Raw genomic sequence first — 15,977 nt, 5'->3', positions numbered from 1 at the left:
GAATGCGCCAGCTGAATTGTGCTACAAATCCAGCGAGCAATAGTCTGCTTAGAAGCAGGAGCACCCAGTTTGTTGGGTGCATACAGGATAAATAGCGAGTCAGTTTTCCTGACTCTAGCCGTCCTGGAAACATAAATTTTCAAGGCCCTGACTACGTCCAGTAACTTGGAATCCTCCAAGTCCCTAGTAGCCGCAGGCACCACAATAGGTTGGTTCAAGTGAAAAGCTGATACCACCTTAGGGAGAAACTGGGGACGCGTCCTCAATTCCGCCCTATCCATATGGAAAATCAGATAAGGGCTTTTACATGACAAAGCTGCCAATTCTGACACACGCCTGGCTGAAGCCAAGGCCAATAACGTGACCACTTTCCACGTGAGATATTTTAGATCCACGGTTTTAAGTGACTCAAACCAATGTGATTTTAAGAAACTCAACACCACGTTGAGATCCCAAGGTGCCACTGGAGGCACAAAAGGGGGCTGAATATGCAGCACTCCCTTAACAAACGTCTGAACGTCAGGTAGTGAAGCTAGTTCTTTCTGGAAGAAAATCGACAGAGCCGAGATCTGTACCTTAATGGAGCCTAATTTCAGGCCCATAGTCACTCCTGCTTGTAGGAAATGCAGAAATCGACCCAGTTGAAATTCCTCTGTTGGGGCCTTTTTGGCCTCACACCAAGCAACATACATCCGCCATATGCGGTGATAATGCTTTGCAGTTACATCTTTCCTGGCTTTAATCAGCGTAGGAATGACTTCCTCCGGAATGCCCTTTACCTTCAGGATCCGGCGTTCAACCGCCATGCCGTCAAACGCAGCCGCGGTAAGTCTTGGAACAGACAGGGCCCCTGCTGCAGCAGGTCCTGTCCGAGCGGCAGAGGCCATGGGTCCTCTGAGATCATCTCTTGAAGTTCCGGGTACCACGCTCGTCTTGGCCAATCCGGAACCACGAGTATTGTTCTTACTCCTCGTTTTCTTATTATTCTCAGTACCCTTGGTATGAGAGGCAGAGGAGGGAACACATAAACTGACTGATACACCCACGGTGTCACTAGAGCGTCCACAGCTATCGCCTGAGGGTCCCTTGACCTGGCGCAATATCTCTCTAGTTTTTTGTTTAGGCGGGACGCCATCATGTCCACCTGTGGCCTTTCCCAACGGTTTACCAACAGTTGGAAAACTTCTGGATGAAGTCCCCACTCTCCCGGGTGTAGGTCGTGTCCGCTGAGGAAGTCTGCTTCCCAGTTGTCCACTCCCGGAATGAACACTGCTGACAGTGCTAAGACGTGATTTTCCGCCCATCGGAGAATCCTTGTGGCTTCTGCCATCGCCATCCTGCTTCTTGTGCCGCCCTGTCGGTTTACATGGGCGACTGCCGTGATGTTGTCTGATTGGATCAGTACCGGCTGGTTTTGAAGCAGAGGCCTTGCCAGACTTAGGGCATTGTAAATGGCCCTCAGTTCCAGAATATTTATGTGTAGGGACGACTCCCGACTTGACCAAAGTCCTTGGAAATTTCTTCCCTGTGTGACTGCCCCCCAGCCTCGAAGGCTGGCATCCGTGGTTACCAGGACCCAGTCCTGTATGCCGAATCTGCGGCCCTCTTGAAGATGAGCACTCTGCAGCCACCACAGTAGAGATACCCTGGTCCTTGGAGACAGGGTTATCAGCCGATGCATCTGAAGATGCGATCCCGACCACTTGTCCAAGAGGTCCCACTGAAAGAATCTTGCATGGAACCTGCCGAATGGAATTTTGCTTCGTAAGAAGCTACCATTTTTCCCAGGACTCGTGTGCAGTGATGCACCGATACCTGTTTTGGTTTCAGGAGGTCTCTGACTAGAGATGACAGCTCCTTGGCTTTCTCCTGCGGGAGAAACACTTTTTTCTGTTCTGTGTCCAGAACCATCCCCAGGAACAGTAGGCGTGTGGTAGGAACCAGCTGTGACTTTGGAATGTATAGAATCCATCCGTGCTGTTGTAGCACTTCCCGAGATAGTGCTACTCCGACCAACAACTGCTCCTTGGACCTCGCCTTTATAAGGAGATCGTCCAAGTACGGGATAATTAAAACTTCCTTTCTCGAAGGAGTACAATCATTTCTGCCATTACCTTGGTAAAGACCCTCGGTGCCGTGGACAGTCCAAACGGCAGTGTTTGGAATTGGTAATGGCAATCCTGTACCACAAATCTGAGGTACTCCTGGTGAGGATGGTAAATGGGGACATGTAGGTAAGCCTCCTTGATGTCCAGGGATACCATGTAATCCCCCTCCTCCAGGCTTGCAATAATCGCCCTGAGCGATTCCATCTTGAACTTGAATTTTTTTATGTATGTGTTCAAGGATTTCAAATATAAAATGGGTCTCACCGAACCGTCCGGTTTCGGTACCACAAACAATGTGGAATAGTAACCCCGTCCTTGTTGAAGTAGGGGCACCTTGACTATCACCTGCTGGGAATACAGCTTGTGAATTGCCTCTAGCACAGTCTCCCTGCCTGAGGGAGTTGTCGGCAAGGCAGATTTGAGGAAACGGCGGGTGGGAGACGCCTCGAATTCCAGCTTGTACCCCTGAAATACTACTTGAAGGATCTAGGGATCCACCTGTGAGCGAGCCCACTGATCGCTGAAATTTTTGAGGCGGCCCCCCACCGTACCTGGCTACGCCTGTGGAGCCCCCCCGTCATGCGGTGGACTCAGAGGAAGCGGGGGAAGAATTTTGATTCTGGGAACTGGCTGACTGGTGCAGCTTTTTCCCTCTTCCCTCGTTTTACACGCTTGCATTTCTGAAGCCGAAAGGTCTGTACCTGATAATACAGTGCTTTCTTAGGCTGTGAGGAAACCCGAGGTAAAAAATTTTCTTCCCAGCTGTTGCTGTGGATACGAGGTCCCAGAGACCATCCCCAAACAATTCCTCACCCTTATAAGGCTCTATGTGCCTTTTAAAGTCAGCATCACCTGTCCAGTGTCAGGTCTCTAATACCCTCCTGACAGAATGGACATTGCATTAATTCTGGATGCCAGCCGGCAAAATATCCCTCTGTGCATCCCTCATATATAAGACGACGTCTTATGTTCGCAAAATAGTATCCCTGTTTGACAGGGTTACAGACCACGCTGCAGCAGCACTATTTGCAGGTCTCAGTCTAGTACCTGAGTGTGTAAATACAGACTTCAGGATAGCCTCCTGCTTTTTATCAGCAGGTACCTTCAAAGTGTCCGTATCCTAAGACGGCAGTGCCACCTTTTTTGACAAACGTGTGAGCGCCTTATCCACCCTAGGGGATATCTCCCAGCATAACTTATCCTCTGGCGGGAAAGGGTACGCCATCAGTAACTTTTTAGAAATTACCAGTTTCTTATCGGGGGAACCCACGCTTTTTCACACTTCATTCACTCATTTGATGGGGGAACAAAACACTGCCTGCTTTTTCTCCCCAAACATAAAACCCTTTTTTAGTGGTACTTGGGTTAATGTCAGAAATGTGTAACACATTTTTTATTGCCGGGATCATGTAACGGATGTTCCTAGTGGATTGTGTATATGTCTCAACCTCGTCGACACTGGAGTCAGACTCCGTGTCGACATCTGTGTCTGCCATCTGAGGGAGCGGGCGTTTTTGAGCCCCTGATGGCCTTTGAGACGCCTGGGCAGGCGCGGGCTGAGAAGCCGGCTGTCCCATAGCTGTTACGTCATCCAGCCTTTTATGTAAGGAGTTGACACTGTCGGTTTATACCTTCCACCTATTCATCCACTCTGGTGTCGGCCCCACAGGGGGCGACATCCCATTTATCGGCATCTGCTCTGCCATCACATAAGCCTCCTCATCAAACGTGTCGACACAGCCGTACCGACGACACACCGCACACACACAGGGAATGCTCTGACTGAGGACAGGACCCCACACAGCCCTTTGGGGAGACAGAGAGAGAGTATGCCAGCACACACCAGAGTGCTATATAATTTAGGGATTAACACTATATTGAGTGAATTTTTCCCAATAGCTGCTTGTATATACAATATTGCGCCTAAATTTAGTGCCCCCCCCTCTCTTTTTAACCCTTTGAGCCTGAAAACTACAGGGGAGAGCCTGGGGAGCTGTCTTCCAGTTGCACTGTGAAGAGAAAATGGCTATCTGAGAGAGATAGCTCCGCCCCTTTTTCGCAGACTTTTCTCCCGCATTTTTATGGATTCTGGCAGGGGTATTTATCACATATATAGCCTCTGGGGCTATATATTGTGATATATATGCCAGCCAAGGTGTTTTTATTGCTGCTCAGGGCGCCCCCCCCCCCAGCGCCCTGCACCCTCAGTGACCGGAGTGTGAAGTGTGCATGAGGAGCAATGGCGCACAGCTGCAGTGCTGTGCGCCATTGGTGAAGACTGATGTCTTCTGCCGCCGATTTTCCGGACCTCTTCTTGCTTCTGGCTCTGTAAGGGGGACGGCGGCGCGGCTCCGGGACCGAACACCAAGGCCAGTTCCATGCAGTCGATCCCTCTGGAGCGAATGGTGTCCAGTAGCCTAAGAAGCCCAAGCTAGCTGCAAGCAGGTAGGTTCGCTTCTTCTCCCCTTAGTCCCTCGCTGCAGTGAGCCTGTTGCCAGCAGGTCTCACTGTAAAATAAAAAACCTAATTATATACTTTCTTTCTAGAAGCTCAGGAGAGCCCCTAGTGTGCATCCAACCTCGGCCGGGCACAAAATCTAACTGAGGCTTGGAGGAGGGTCATAGTGGGAGGAGCCAGTGCACACCAGGTGACCTAAAAGCTTTCATTAGTTGTGCCCAGTCTCCTGCGGAGCCGCTATTCCCCATGGTCCTTTCGGAGTTCCCAGCATCCACTAGGACGTCAGAGAAAATTTGAATAACCAGCTAAATTGAATGTCTAAACAACACATACAAATACTTCTACATTACATACACTGGGGTGGACGTAGAATGTGAACACATTTCAATCCACCATTAAAATGTGTTCAGTAGAAAGAAAAAAAACCTAACGCATGAAATGGTGTGCAGGTCTTCACTAGTAGCACGTGTGCCAGGTTTATGTCAGCAGACTGTACGTCCATACACTTACATCCAATTTTAAAATAAATATATTTAATATATTCACTATCAAGTTTGACAACATTTGATAACTACAGCAAGTATATTTCTCCTGCACATGTATAAAAAAAAAATCTTTCTAAAATCTGTAAAAAAAAAACAAGATCATATAATATATGCACAAGCACCATTTTCACCTCCCCAGTCCCAGTAAGGGGCTTGTGTCACATTATACACAGGACTTATCGCTCTACAGTAAGAATACAAGTCCTCTGTTTGCCCTAAATGCACCTCACTAAGGGCACATTTGTGGGACACTGAATTACACAACAGCTGTCTTGGTGTAATGCAGTCCGTTTATATTTTTACCATCAGGCAGTAAGCAGAGTTATATGCTGCAATATAATGGCACAAAATAAATATGCCACTTAATTTTTTTCATTCTGAACTGTAATCTTGTTTTAAACTACTGCAACATGCAGTATGTTATAGACCAAATAATTTAAACAATGCACACGCATATGCATTAGTAAGTAACACAAACATGTAATATGGGAAGATAAATCATTAGAAACATTTAAATTTTTATAGTGGATATATGTTCGCAACCAGTTTAATTAAGATCACAAAACACTGTACAAGCAACAGCAAAGAGTAATGTCTGCAGTTCAGCTACATTCCAGCAGATGTCGCTACACGACTGTATAAACTAACAAGAGAATGACATGCTGCTGTAGAAATTATTAACATGTAGTTTTAGCTTCACAAGAATGCAGTGAAGCTATTTGTGTGTAGAGCCACATTTATATCTAAAGATTTACAAGTGCATGAGTTATTGGAGTCACTAATGGTATTTAGTATATAACGCCATCAAAATATGTTATAGTAAAGTAGGGGAGGCAGAGCAGGAGAGAGCCTGAACCACCATCCCACTATGTGCCAGAGGGGTAAAAGACGGAACTGATACAGGCAGCCAGTGGTATTTTACATTGGAAACCCCTTGTTTTCTCAAAACACGAAGGCATTATTTATATATATATATATATATATATATATAGACGAGAATTCCACGTGGTGGAGGGTGCACTCTCACTGTGTATAAAGTCCACACATTTCTTCAATAGAAAATTTTTATTGTAGCCTCAAAGGTTTCGACGTTTCGATCCAAAAACCAGGATCTTTTTCAAGAAGGGCCATACATGAATCATCAAATCCAATCATAATATAATGAAGTCGAATAATTAAAAGTATATCTAGAAAAAATAGAACATAAACATGACTGAGCCTCCCAGGTCCCAATTTATAACAATATTAGCGACAATGCTTGTATCAACATAAACTTCTACATAATACCAGATTTAGAAAAAAGGAACTCATATACCAAGAACACTCTGCCACCTGTTCTTGGTATACGAGTTCCTTTTTTCTAAATCTGGTATTATGTAGTATGTATGTAGTAGTTTATGTTGATACAAGCATTGTATATATAGTACTGTCCTGTCTTAACCTATCTAGCCCTCCACAATCTGTACAGTAAAAAACGGGGATCCTGACACTTTCTCCAAAGTTGTTGGAGGAGACTCATTCTCCTACAGTATAAAAGCGCTTTATGGAAGCTTGTTTAAAATTCCTCCGTGCCCAAAAGTAGGCATGATAGTAGCTTTCTTTCCCTACTAGTCATACAAAAACAAAAAGGGTATTCCAACATAAATAAATACTTCATGTCTTCCCCTTCTGAGTTAATAATACGATTCTAATTTATAACATACTGTTGACATGTTCAGCAGGACAGATCTTTTTCATATACGAGCCCACAAACACTCACCTGCTGGAGAGGTCACGTGATTACTTTTTTCATCATTAGATGTTTTTAGGTGTTTTGTTTCATCTGAAATAAAAGTAACAGACAAAATAACAATTATTTAAATGTTTTTCTATAGAGTGAAAATACTTTCAATGTTGATCATTTAAAGCCAAGTGATATATTATAGAAAGACATTTCATGCTAAAACATAACCCGCATAATTCCACACGCTACACTGATATTAGATACTATGCCCTCCCACATGACCTGATCAATGCAAATAATCATCATACTATTATACTCTACATCTGTCCAGCTTAACCTGACCACTGGTTAGAGGCGGAACTACTGGCAGTGCAGCTGATAAATTGCACCAGGGGCCCGCAGCCAGTGATATGTGTATTAATAATAGAGATGAGCGGGTTCGGTTCCTCGAGATCCGAACCCCCCCGAACTTCACCTATTTTACACGGGTCCGAGGCAGCCTCGGATCTTCCCACCTTGCTCGGTTAACCCAAACGTCATCATCCCGCTTTTGGATTCTCGCGAGATTCGTATTTTATTTAAAAGTCGCGCGTCGCCGCCATTTTCACTCGTGCATTGGAGATTGAATGGAGAGGACATGGCTGCGTTCTCTCCCTGAAAAGCTCCATAATCTGTGCTCAGTGTGCTGCAAATATCTGTGCTCAGTGTGCTGAAAAATAGGATTTTGGTACTTACCAATAAATCCTTTTCTCTCTGTCCGTACAGGATGCTGGGGACTCCAAAAGGACCATGGGGTATAGATAGGATCCGCAGGAGCTTGGGCACACTAAAAAGACTTAATCTGGGTGTGAACTGGCTCCTCCCTCTATGCCCCTCCTCCAGACCCCAGTTATAAGAACTGTGCACAGGAGATACAGACATTTCAAGGAAAGATTTTTGTTTAAACTAAGGGCTACAAAACTACTAGCCCACACCACAAACATACCGTACAACCGGAGTAACTTTAAACCAGATAACAGTATGCATTAACACCAGCAACAAGCTGCAATAAACAATACACAACCCGTGTATAAACCAATTTAACCAGCAAGAAAAACACTTCAAGTAAAAGTCCGCACCGGGACGGGCGCCTAGCATCCTCTACGGACTAGGAGAAAAGGATTTATCAGTAAGTACCAAAATCCTATTTTCTCTTACGTCCTAGAGGATGCTGGGGACTCCAAAAGGACAATGGGGATTATACCAAAGCTCCAGAACGGGTGGGAGAGTGCAGACGACTCTGCAGCACCGACTGAGCAAACGTTAGGTCCTCATCGGCCAGGGTATCAAACTTATAGAACTTAGCAAATGTGTTAGACCCCGACCAAGTAGCCGCTCGGCAAAGTTGTAACGCCGAAACGCCTCGGGCAGCCGCCCAATATGAGCCCACCTTCCTGGTAGAAGGGGCTTTTACTCACTTCGGCACCGGTAGTCCGACCGAAGAGTGAGCCTGCTGGATCGTACTACAAATCCAGCGTGCAATAGTCTGTTTTGAAGCGGGATGACCAATCTTGTTGGCAGCATACAAGACAAACAACGCCTCAGTCTTCCTAGCAACAGCTGTCCTAGAAACGTAGATCTTCAACGCTCTTACAACATCCAGAGATTTTGGAATCGCCACCGCTTCCGTAGCCACCGGAACCACAATAGGTTGGTTAATGTGAAATGAAGAAACCACCTTCGGTAGAAATTGTTGACGAGTCCTCAATTCCGCCCTATCCGAATGAAAAATTAAGTACGGGCTCTTATGAGATAAAGCCGCCAACTCTGACACCCGCCTGGCAGATGCCAGTGCCAAAAGCATAACCACCTTCCAAGTGAGAAACTTCAACTCAACCTTACGCAAAGGTTCAAACCAGGAAGACATGAGAAACCGTAAGACCACATCAAGGTCCCATGGAGCTACAGGAGGTACAAACGGAGGATTGATATGCATTACTCCTTTCACAAAGGTCTGAACCTCTGGGAGGGCAGCTAATTCTTTTTGAAAGAAAATAGACAAAGCCGAAATCTGCACTTTCATTGAACCCAATTTCAGGCCTGCATCTACGCCCGCCTGTAAAAAGTGGAGAAAGCGACCCAAGTGAAAATCTTCCGCAGGAGCCATTTTAGACTCACACCAAGAAACATACTTCCTCCAAATACGGTGATAATGTTTCGCCGTAACCTCCTTCCTAGCCTTAATGAGAGTTGGAATGACCTCCCTGGGAATACCCTCACGAGCTAAGATCTGGCGCTCAACCTCCATGCCGTCAAACGCAGCCGCGGTAAGTCTGGAAACACGCATGGACCCTGCAACAACAGATCCTTTCTTAGAGGAAGCGGCCAAGGATCTTCCACCAGTAAGTTCTGAAGATCCGGGTACCAGGCCCTTCTTGGCCAGTCTGGGACGACGAGAATCGCCTGAACCCTTGCACGGCGAATGATCCCCAGTACCTTTGGAATGAGAGGAAGTGGAGGGAACACATACACCGACTGGAACACCCACGGAGACATCAGGGCGTCCACTGCACTGGCTTGGGGGTCCCTTGACCTGGAACAATACCTCGGGAGCTTCTTGTTGAGACGAGACGCCATCATGTCGATCAACGGAATTCCCCAGCGTTATGTCACCTCTGCAATTACCTCTTGGTGAAGAGCCCACTCTCCCGGATGGAGATCGTGTCTGTTGAGGAAATCTGCTTCCCAGTTGTCCACCCCCCGTAGGAAGACCGCTGACAGTGCGCTCACGTGTTGTTCCGCCCAGCGAAGGATTTTTGTGTCCTCCGCCATTGCCGCTCTGCTCCTTGTTCCGCCTTGACGGTTTATATGTGCCACCGCTGTGATGTTGTCTGACTGTACCAGGACAGGACGACCCTGAAGAAGGCTTCTTGCTTGTAGCAGGCCGTTGTAAATGGCTCTTAACTCAAGAATATTTATGTGGAGACAGGCTTCCTGGAGCGACCATTTTCCCTGGAAGTTTCTTCCTTGGGTGACTGCGCCCCAGCCTCGGAGACTTGCATCTGTTGTCAGAAGTACCCAATCCTGGATACCGAATCGGCGTCCCCCTAGGAGGTGATGACCTTGTAGCCACCACAGGAGAGAAATTCTGGCTCTGGGAGATAAACTTATCTTCCGGTGAATGTGCAGGTGAGACCCGGACCATTTGCTCAGCAAGTCCCACTGAACCACCCGGACGTGAAACCTGCCAAATGGTATGGCTTCGTACGCCGCAACCATCTTCCCCAGAACCCGAGTACAATGATGGATCGACACACTCGTCGGCCTCAGAAGTTCCCTGACCATCGTCTGCAGTTCCAGAGCCTTTTCTTCTGGAAGAAATACCTTCTGTAAATCCATGTCCAGAATCATGCCCAGAAAAGGAAGCCGAGTGGTCGGAATCAACTGGGATTTTGGCAAATTGAGCACCCAACCGTGCTGTCGCAGAACCGACAGTGACAACTCTACACTTCTCAGCAACCGTTCCTTGGACCTCGCCTTTATCAGGAAATCGTCCAAGTACGGGATAATTGAAACCCCTTGTTTGCGAAGAACCACCATCATTTCCGCCATGACTTTGGTGAAAATCCTCGGAGCCGTGAAAAGCCCAAACGGCAACGTCTGAAATTGGTAATGAGAATCCTGTATCACAAACCTGAGAAAAGCCTAATGAGGAGGATATATCGGCACATTTAAGTAGGCATCCTTTATGTCGACTGACGCCATAAAATCCCCCCCCTCCAGGCTGGCAATCACCGCTCGAAGGGATTCCATCTTGAACTTGAACACTTTCAAGTATGGATTGAGGGAGTTTAGATTTAGAATTGGTCTGACCGAACCGTCCGGTTTCGGCACCACAAAGAGGCTCGAGTAGAACCCCTCCCCCCGCTGGGACGAGGGAACGGGAATAATGACCCTCTGTAGACACAATTTTTGAATTGCTGCTAGCACCACCTCCCTGTCCGGAAGAACTACTGGTAATGCCGAAATGAAGAACCGGTGAGGTGGCATCTCCTGAAACTCCAGTTTGTATCCTTGAGACACGATCTCTAACACCCAAGGATCCAGGTCTGATTGAATCCAGACCTGACTAAATATCCGAAGACGGCCCCCCACCGGTCCGGACTCACCTAGGGAAGCCCCAGCGTCATGCGGTGGACTTGGTAGCAGCAGGGGAGGACTTTTGGTCCTGTGCGCCTGAGCCTGCAGGAGGTTTCCTTCCCCCTCCTCTACCCTTTGAAGCGAGGAAGGACAAACCTTTTCCACGCCTGTATTTATTGTGACGAAAGGACTGCATTTGCTGATGTGGTGCCTTTTTCTGTTGTGTGGGCACATAAGGAAGAAAAGAGGACTTGCCCGCAGTCGCGGTCAAGACCAGGTCCGCCAAACCGTCCCCAAACAAGACAGTACCTTTGAAGGGTAGTGCTTCCATAGACCTCTTGGAGTCGGCATCAGTGTTCCATTGATGGATCCACAGGGCCCTCCTGGCAGATATCGACATGGCATTGGTTCTTGAACCCAAGAGACAGACATCCCTCGCCGTGTCCTTTAGGTAATCTGCAGCGTCCTTAATATAACCGAGAGTTAAAAGGACATTATCTTTGTCAAGGGTATCCATATCACTAGCTAAATTCTCAGCCCATTTAGCAATAGCACTACTCACCCATACCGACGCCACAGCGGGTCTGAGCAAAGCCCCCGAATTAGCGAAAAATGGACTTCAGACACGTCTCCAACTTGCGATCCGCCGGATCTTTGAGAGCTGCCGTGTCAGGAGACGGAAGTGCCACCTTCTTAGACAAACGGGATAGAGCTTTATCAACATTTGGAGATGTCTCCCATTTTTCCCTGTCATCAGAGGGGAACGGATACGCCATGTAAATCCTCTTGGGAATCTGCCATTTCTTATCTGGCGACTCCCAAGCCTTTTCACAAAGAGTATTCATTTCATGAGAGGGGGGAAACTTCACCTCAGTTTTTTTCTCCTTGAACAAGCAAATCCTTGTTTCCTGTACTGCAGGTTCATCAGAAATGTGTAAAACATCTTTTATAGCCACAATCATGTACTGAATACTCTTAACTAACCGTGGATGTAAAACTGCCTCAGTGAAAATCGACCTCGGAATCAGAGTCCGTGTCGGTATCAGTATCTACCACTTGAGTAAATGGCCTCTTATGGGACCCGGATGGGTTCTGTACCTGAGACAAAGCCTCTTCCATGGACTTTTTCCACACCTGCGTCTGTGACTCAGACTTATCTAACCTCTTTGATAAGGAAGCTACATTGGAATTTATCGTATTGAGCAGTGCTAGCAAATCAGGTGTCGGCTGCGTCGATAGTCCCAATTCTAGCCCCGCATCCACACCTCCAATAACCTCCTCTGGTGAATTACATTCAGCCTCAGACATGCCGACACGTAGTACCGACACACCCCAACACACAGAACGTCCCAGCTAGGTGATAGGCCCACAATGAAGCCCAGAGAGAGGACACAGAGGGAGTATGCCAGCTCACACCCCAGCGCCAATATATCGACACAAACGATAATGTACCCAGCGCTGCCTTTGTTAAATTCAAGCAACACACTGCGGCCTCCCTTTGGAAATGCCCCCGTTACTTTGTAGAGAAGCGTGGAGGTCTCGGCAGCGTCTATCCCTCAGCCGCGTGTAGGGAGAAAATGGCGCCCGTGAGCTGCGGGACGAAGCTCCGCCCCCTTCCCGGCGGGCTTCGGCCCGCCAATTTCAAAATTGAAAGAAAATGCCGGCGGGGGTCTGTAACGGGTGCCGAGGCACCTACAATCTCTTTATGCCGCCCTCAACTCCAGTAACATGCCGCCCAGAGCGCCCCCCAGTGCCCTGCACCCAGTGAAATACCGTTGGTGATGTGTGTGGGAGCATGGAGCACAGCGTTGCCGCTATGCTGTACCTTTACTGAAGTCTTCTGCCGTCCTGAAGTCTTCTGTTCTTCTCATACTCACCCGACTTCTGACTTCTGGCTTCTGTGAGGGGGCGACGGCGTGGTTCTGGGAACAAGCAGCTAGGCGCACCAAGTGATCGAACCCTCTGGAGCTAATGGTGTCCAGTAGCCGAGAAGCAGAGCCCTTAAACTAAGAAGAAGTAGGTCTGCTTCTCTCCCCTCACTCCCACGCTGCAGGGAGCCTGTAGCCAGCAGGTCTCCCTGAAAATAAAAAACCTAACAAAAGTCTTTTTCTAGAGAAACTCAGTAGAGCTCCCCTAGTGTGCATCCAGTCACTCCTGGGCACAAAGTCTAACTGGGGTCTGGAGGAGGGGCATAGAGGGAGGAGCCAGTTCACACCCAGATTAAGTCTTTTTAGTGTGCCCAAGCTCCTGCGGATCCCGTCTATACCCCATGGTCCTTTCGGAGTCCTCAGCATCCTCTAGGACGTAAGAGAAATATCTACGTTCTCTGCCTGAAAAGCTCCATATCTGTGCTCAGTGTGCTGCAAATATCTGTGCTCAGTGTGCTTCATTTTGGTGACCAACAGTATATAGTTGTACAGTACAGTAGGCCATTGCTGTATCTTGCAGCTCTGTGTCACTGCAAGTATATATTCCATATCTGTGCTGCATTTTGTGAGCAGTATATATAGTATTATAATTATAACAGTGCAGCATTTTGGTGACCAACAGTATATAGTTGTACAGTACATTAGGCCATTGCTGTAGTATCTTGCAGCTCTGTGTCACTGCAAGTATCTATTCCATATCTGTGCTGCATTATTGTGAGCAGTATATAGTAGGACAGTGCAGCATTTTGGTGACCAGCAGTATACTTATATAGTACAGTACAGTAGGCCATTGCTGTATCTTGCAGCTCTGTGTCACTTCTAGTATACTGATCAGTGCTCAATATCTGCTGCATTGTTGTGACCAGTATGTATACTGTACTGTGCGACGTGTGTTATACACCCGGTGATTATACATCCTGTAATCTGTACTGAGCGATGTGTGAGATACACCTGGGGATTATACACCCTATATTATTATTATCCTTTATTTATATGGCGCCACAAGGGTTCTGCAGCGCCCAATTACAAAGTACATAAATAATTAAACAGGAAAACAGCAACTTACAGTTGATGACAGTATAGGACAAGTACAGGGTAAATACACATAGTTACATCAGCAGATGACACTGGAATAAGTATCAGGTGGCAGAAGACTGCTGGATGTGGTACAGTTGAAGATTATTAAAGTAAGACAAAGGATAAGCACATGAGGGAAGAGGGCCCTGCTCGTGAGAGCTTACAATCTAAAGGGGAGGGGTAGAAAGACATGGGTGACACAGATGGGGTACATAGAGAACGTGGAACAGAAGGTTAGGATGAGATTTGGCTGGGTTTGGTGAAGAAGTGGACCCCCAGAAGGCACAAGTCAATACTTAACATTGCAACATTTTACTGGGCTACGCAGGAGAAAATTAAAAATAGGGAGAAAAAAAAAGAATCGATAACTTCTACCGCTTTCAAAAAGGTCAATGGAAGCTGAAATAATGGACAACTACCTCATGGAAGCCAGATACAGTATACCAAACAGTACTTAGCAGAGTTAGGAATGAGTGCTTATGAAATACAGTAACATTTTGTCATAATATTTCAGAAACTGCATGGCTGGTCTCTTGCACTCTTTTGCTCTAATACACCACCTGCTTTAGGATTTATATTCAAAAACATTATGTCTCCATAATCCCAAAAACGTCAGTCTTCTTGGAAAGTGGTTTGTTCCTTTGTAAGGGAAAGAAAACAAATGTTCTCAAACAACGGTTTCTCAATTTCTTTTTCCTCTGGGAAGGGATTGTGGATTCGTAGGAATATCTGAGCATTTCTGTAATCAGAAAGCAGCGACTTTCTACAAATTTTTACGAATAATTCCAGTGATTTTGTCATTTTCTTCCAGTGATTTGGACCAATAATACCATTGATTAGAACAAATAATTCCAGTGATTTTGTCATTTTCTTCCAGTGATTTGGACCAATAATACCATTGATTAGAACGAATAATTCCAGTGATTGTCATTTTCTTCCAGTGATTTGGACCAATAATACCATTGATTAGAACGAATAATTCCAGTGATTTTGTCATTTTCTTCCAGTGATTTGGACCAATAATAACACTAATTAGAACGAATAATTCCTGTGATATTGAGGTGTTTGTGTCGCTTAGTTTAGCCGTCCAGCGACCACAGTGCACCTCTTTTTTTCTTTTCTTTGCATCATGTGCTGTTTGGGGCCAATCTTTTTAAGTGCCGTCCTCTCTGACACTGCAGAGCCACTCCTAGATGGGCCAGGTGTTTGTGCCGCCATCTTGGGTCGCTTAGCTTAGTCATCCAGCGACCTCGGTGCAAATTTTAGGACTAAAAATAGTATTGTGAGGTATGAGGTGTCCAGAATAGACTGGAAATGAGTGGAAATTGTGGTTATTGAGGTTAATAATACTATAGGATCAAAATTACCCCCAAATTCTATGATTTAAGCTGTTTTTGAGGGTTTTTTGAAAAAAAACACCCGAATCCAAAACACACCCAAATCCGCCAAAAAAATTTCAGGGAGGTTTTGCCAAAATGCGGCCGAATCCAAAATACGGACGCGGAACCGAATCCAAAACCAAAACCCGAAAAATTTCCGGTCCACATCTCTAATTAATAATAATAAATCTCATTACAGAACGCCGGCCAGTCGCTGCAAGCCCGTAACCAGGGCCAGACATGCCACCTTCTTCCCCTTTAGCCTGTTCCCTCCGATCCATAGGAACAGGCCTGCCCCCTTCTTCCCCTCCACCCTGCTCTAACTTAAACCTGAGGACCAGACCTACCCACTTCACTTCTACAATGCTTCAAGCCCACCCCCTTCCCCTTTACCCTGCTCTCTCCCAGCCAGAGGACCAGGCCCGTCCCCTCCTCCTACTGTACCCTGTTGCCCTCATTCTACCGTGAAGCTCCGTTGGAAAGAGGACTTCAAGTTCATATGGAGAGAGGCAGTGGGATGTGTTAATGTTATTGTAGGGACTGTAGTGCAGTGTAGTTATGCAGTGCGGCATGTAGGGGGATGTAGTGTAGGGATGTAGTGTGGCGTATCGGGGGGGATGTAATGTAGTGATGTAGGGCTG

General features: G+C 46.6%; 1 protein-coding gene across 4 annotated transcripts in view; it reads right to left on the bottom strand.

Annotated features, from left to right (window-relative positions):
- Positions 1-15,977, bottom strand: part of COBLL1 (cordon-bleu WH2 repeat protein like 1) — a 275,238-nt gene that overhangs the window by 48,305 nt on the left and 210,956 nt on the right. For all 4 annotated transcript variants that reach the window (XM_063933618.1, XM_063933617.1, XM_063933620.1 and 1 more), the window contains one exon: positions 6,870-6,932. In XM_063933618.1, coding sequence (XP_063789688.1) covers positions 6,870-6,932 — 63 coding nt within the window. The remainder of the gene's footprint in view (positions 1-6,869; positions 6,933-15,977) is intronic.

This window comes from Pseudophryne corroboree, chromosome 7 (assembly GCF_028390025.1).
Source record: "Pseudophryne corroboree isolate aPseCor3 chromosome 7, aPseCor3.hap2, whole genome shotgun sequence".
NCBI lineage: Eukaryota > Metazoa > Chordata > Amphibia > Anura > Myobatrachidae > Pseudophryne > Pseudophryne corroboree.
The sequence above is the reverse complement of the archived record's forward strand: the minus strand, read 5'-3'. Positions and strand labels throughout refer to the sequence as shown.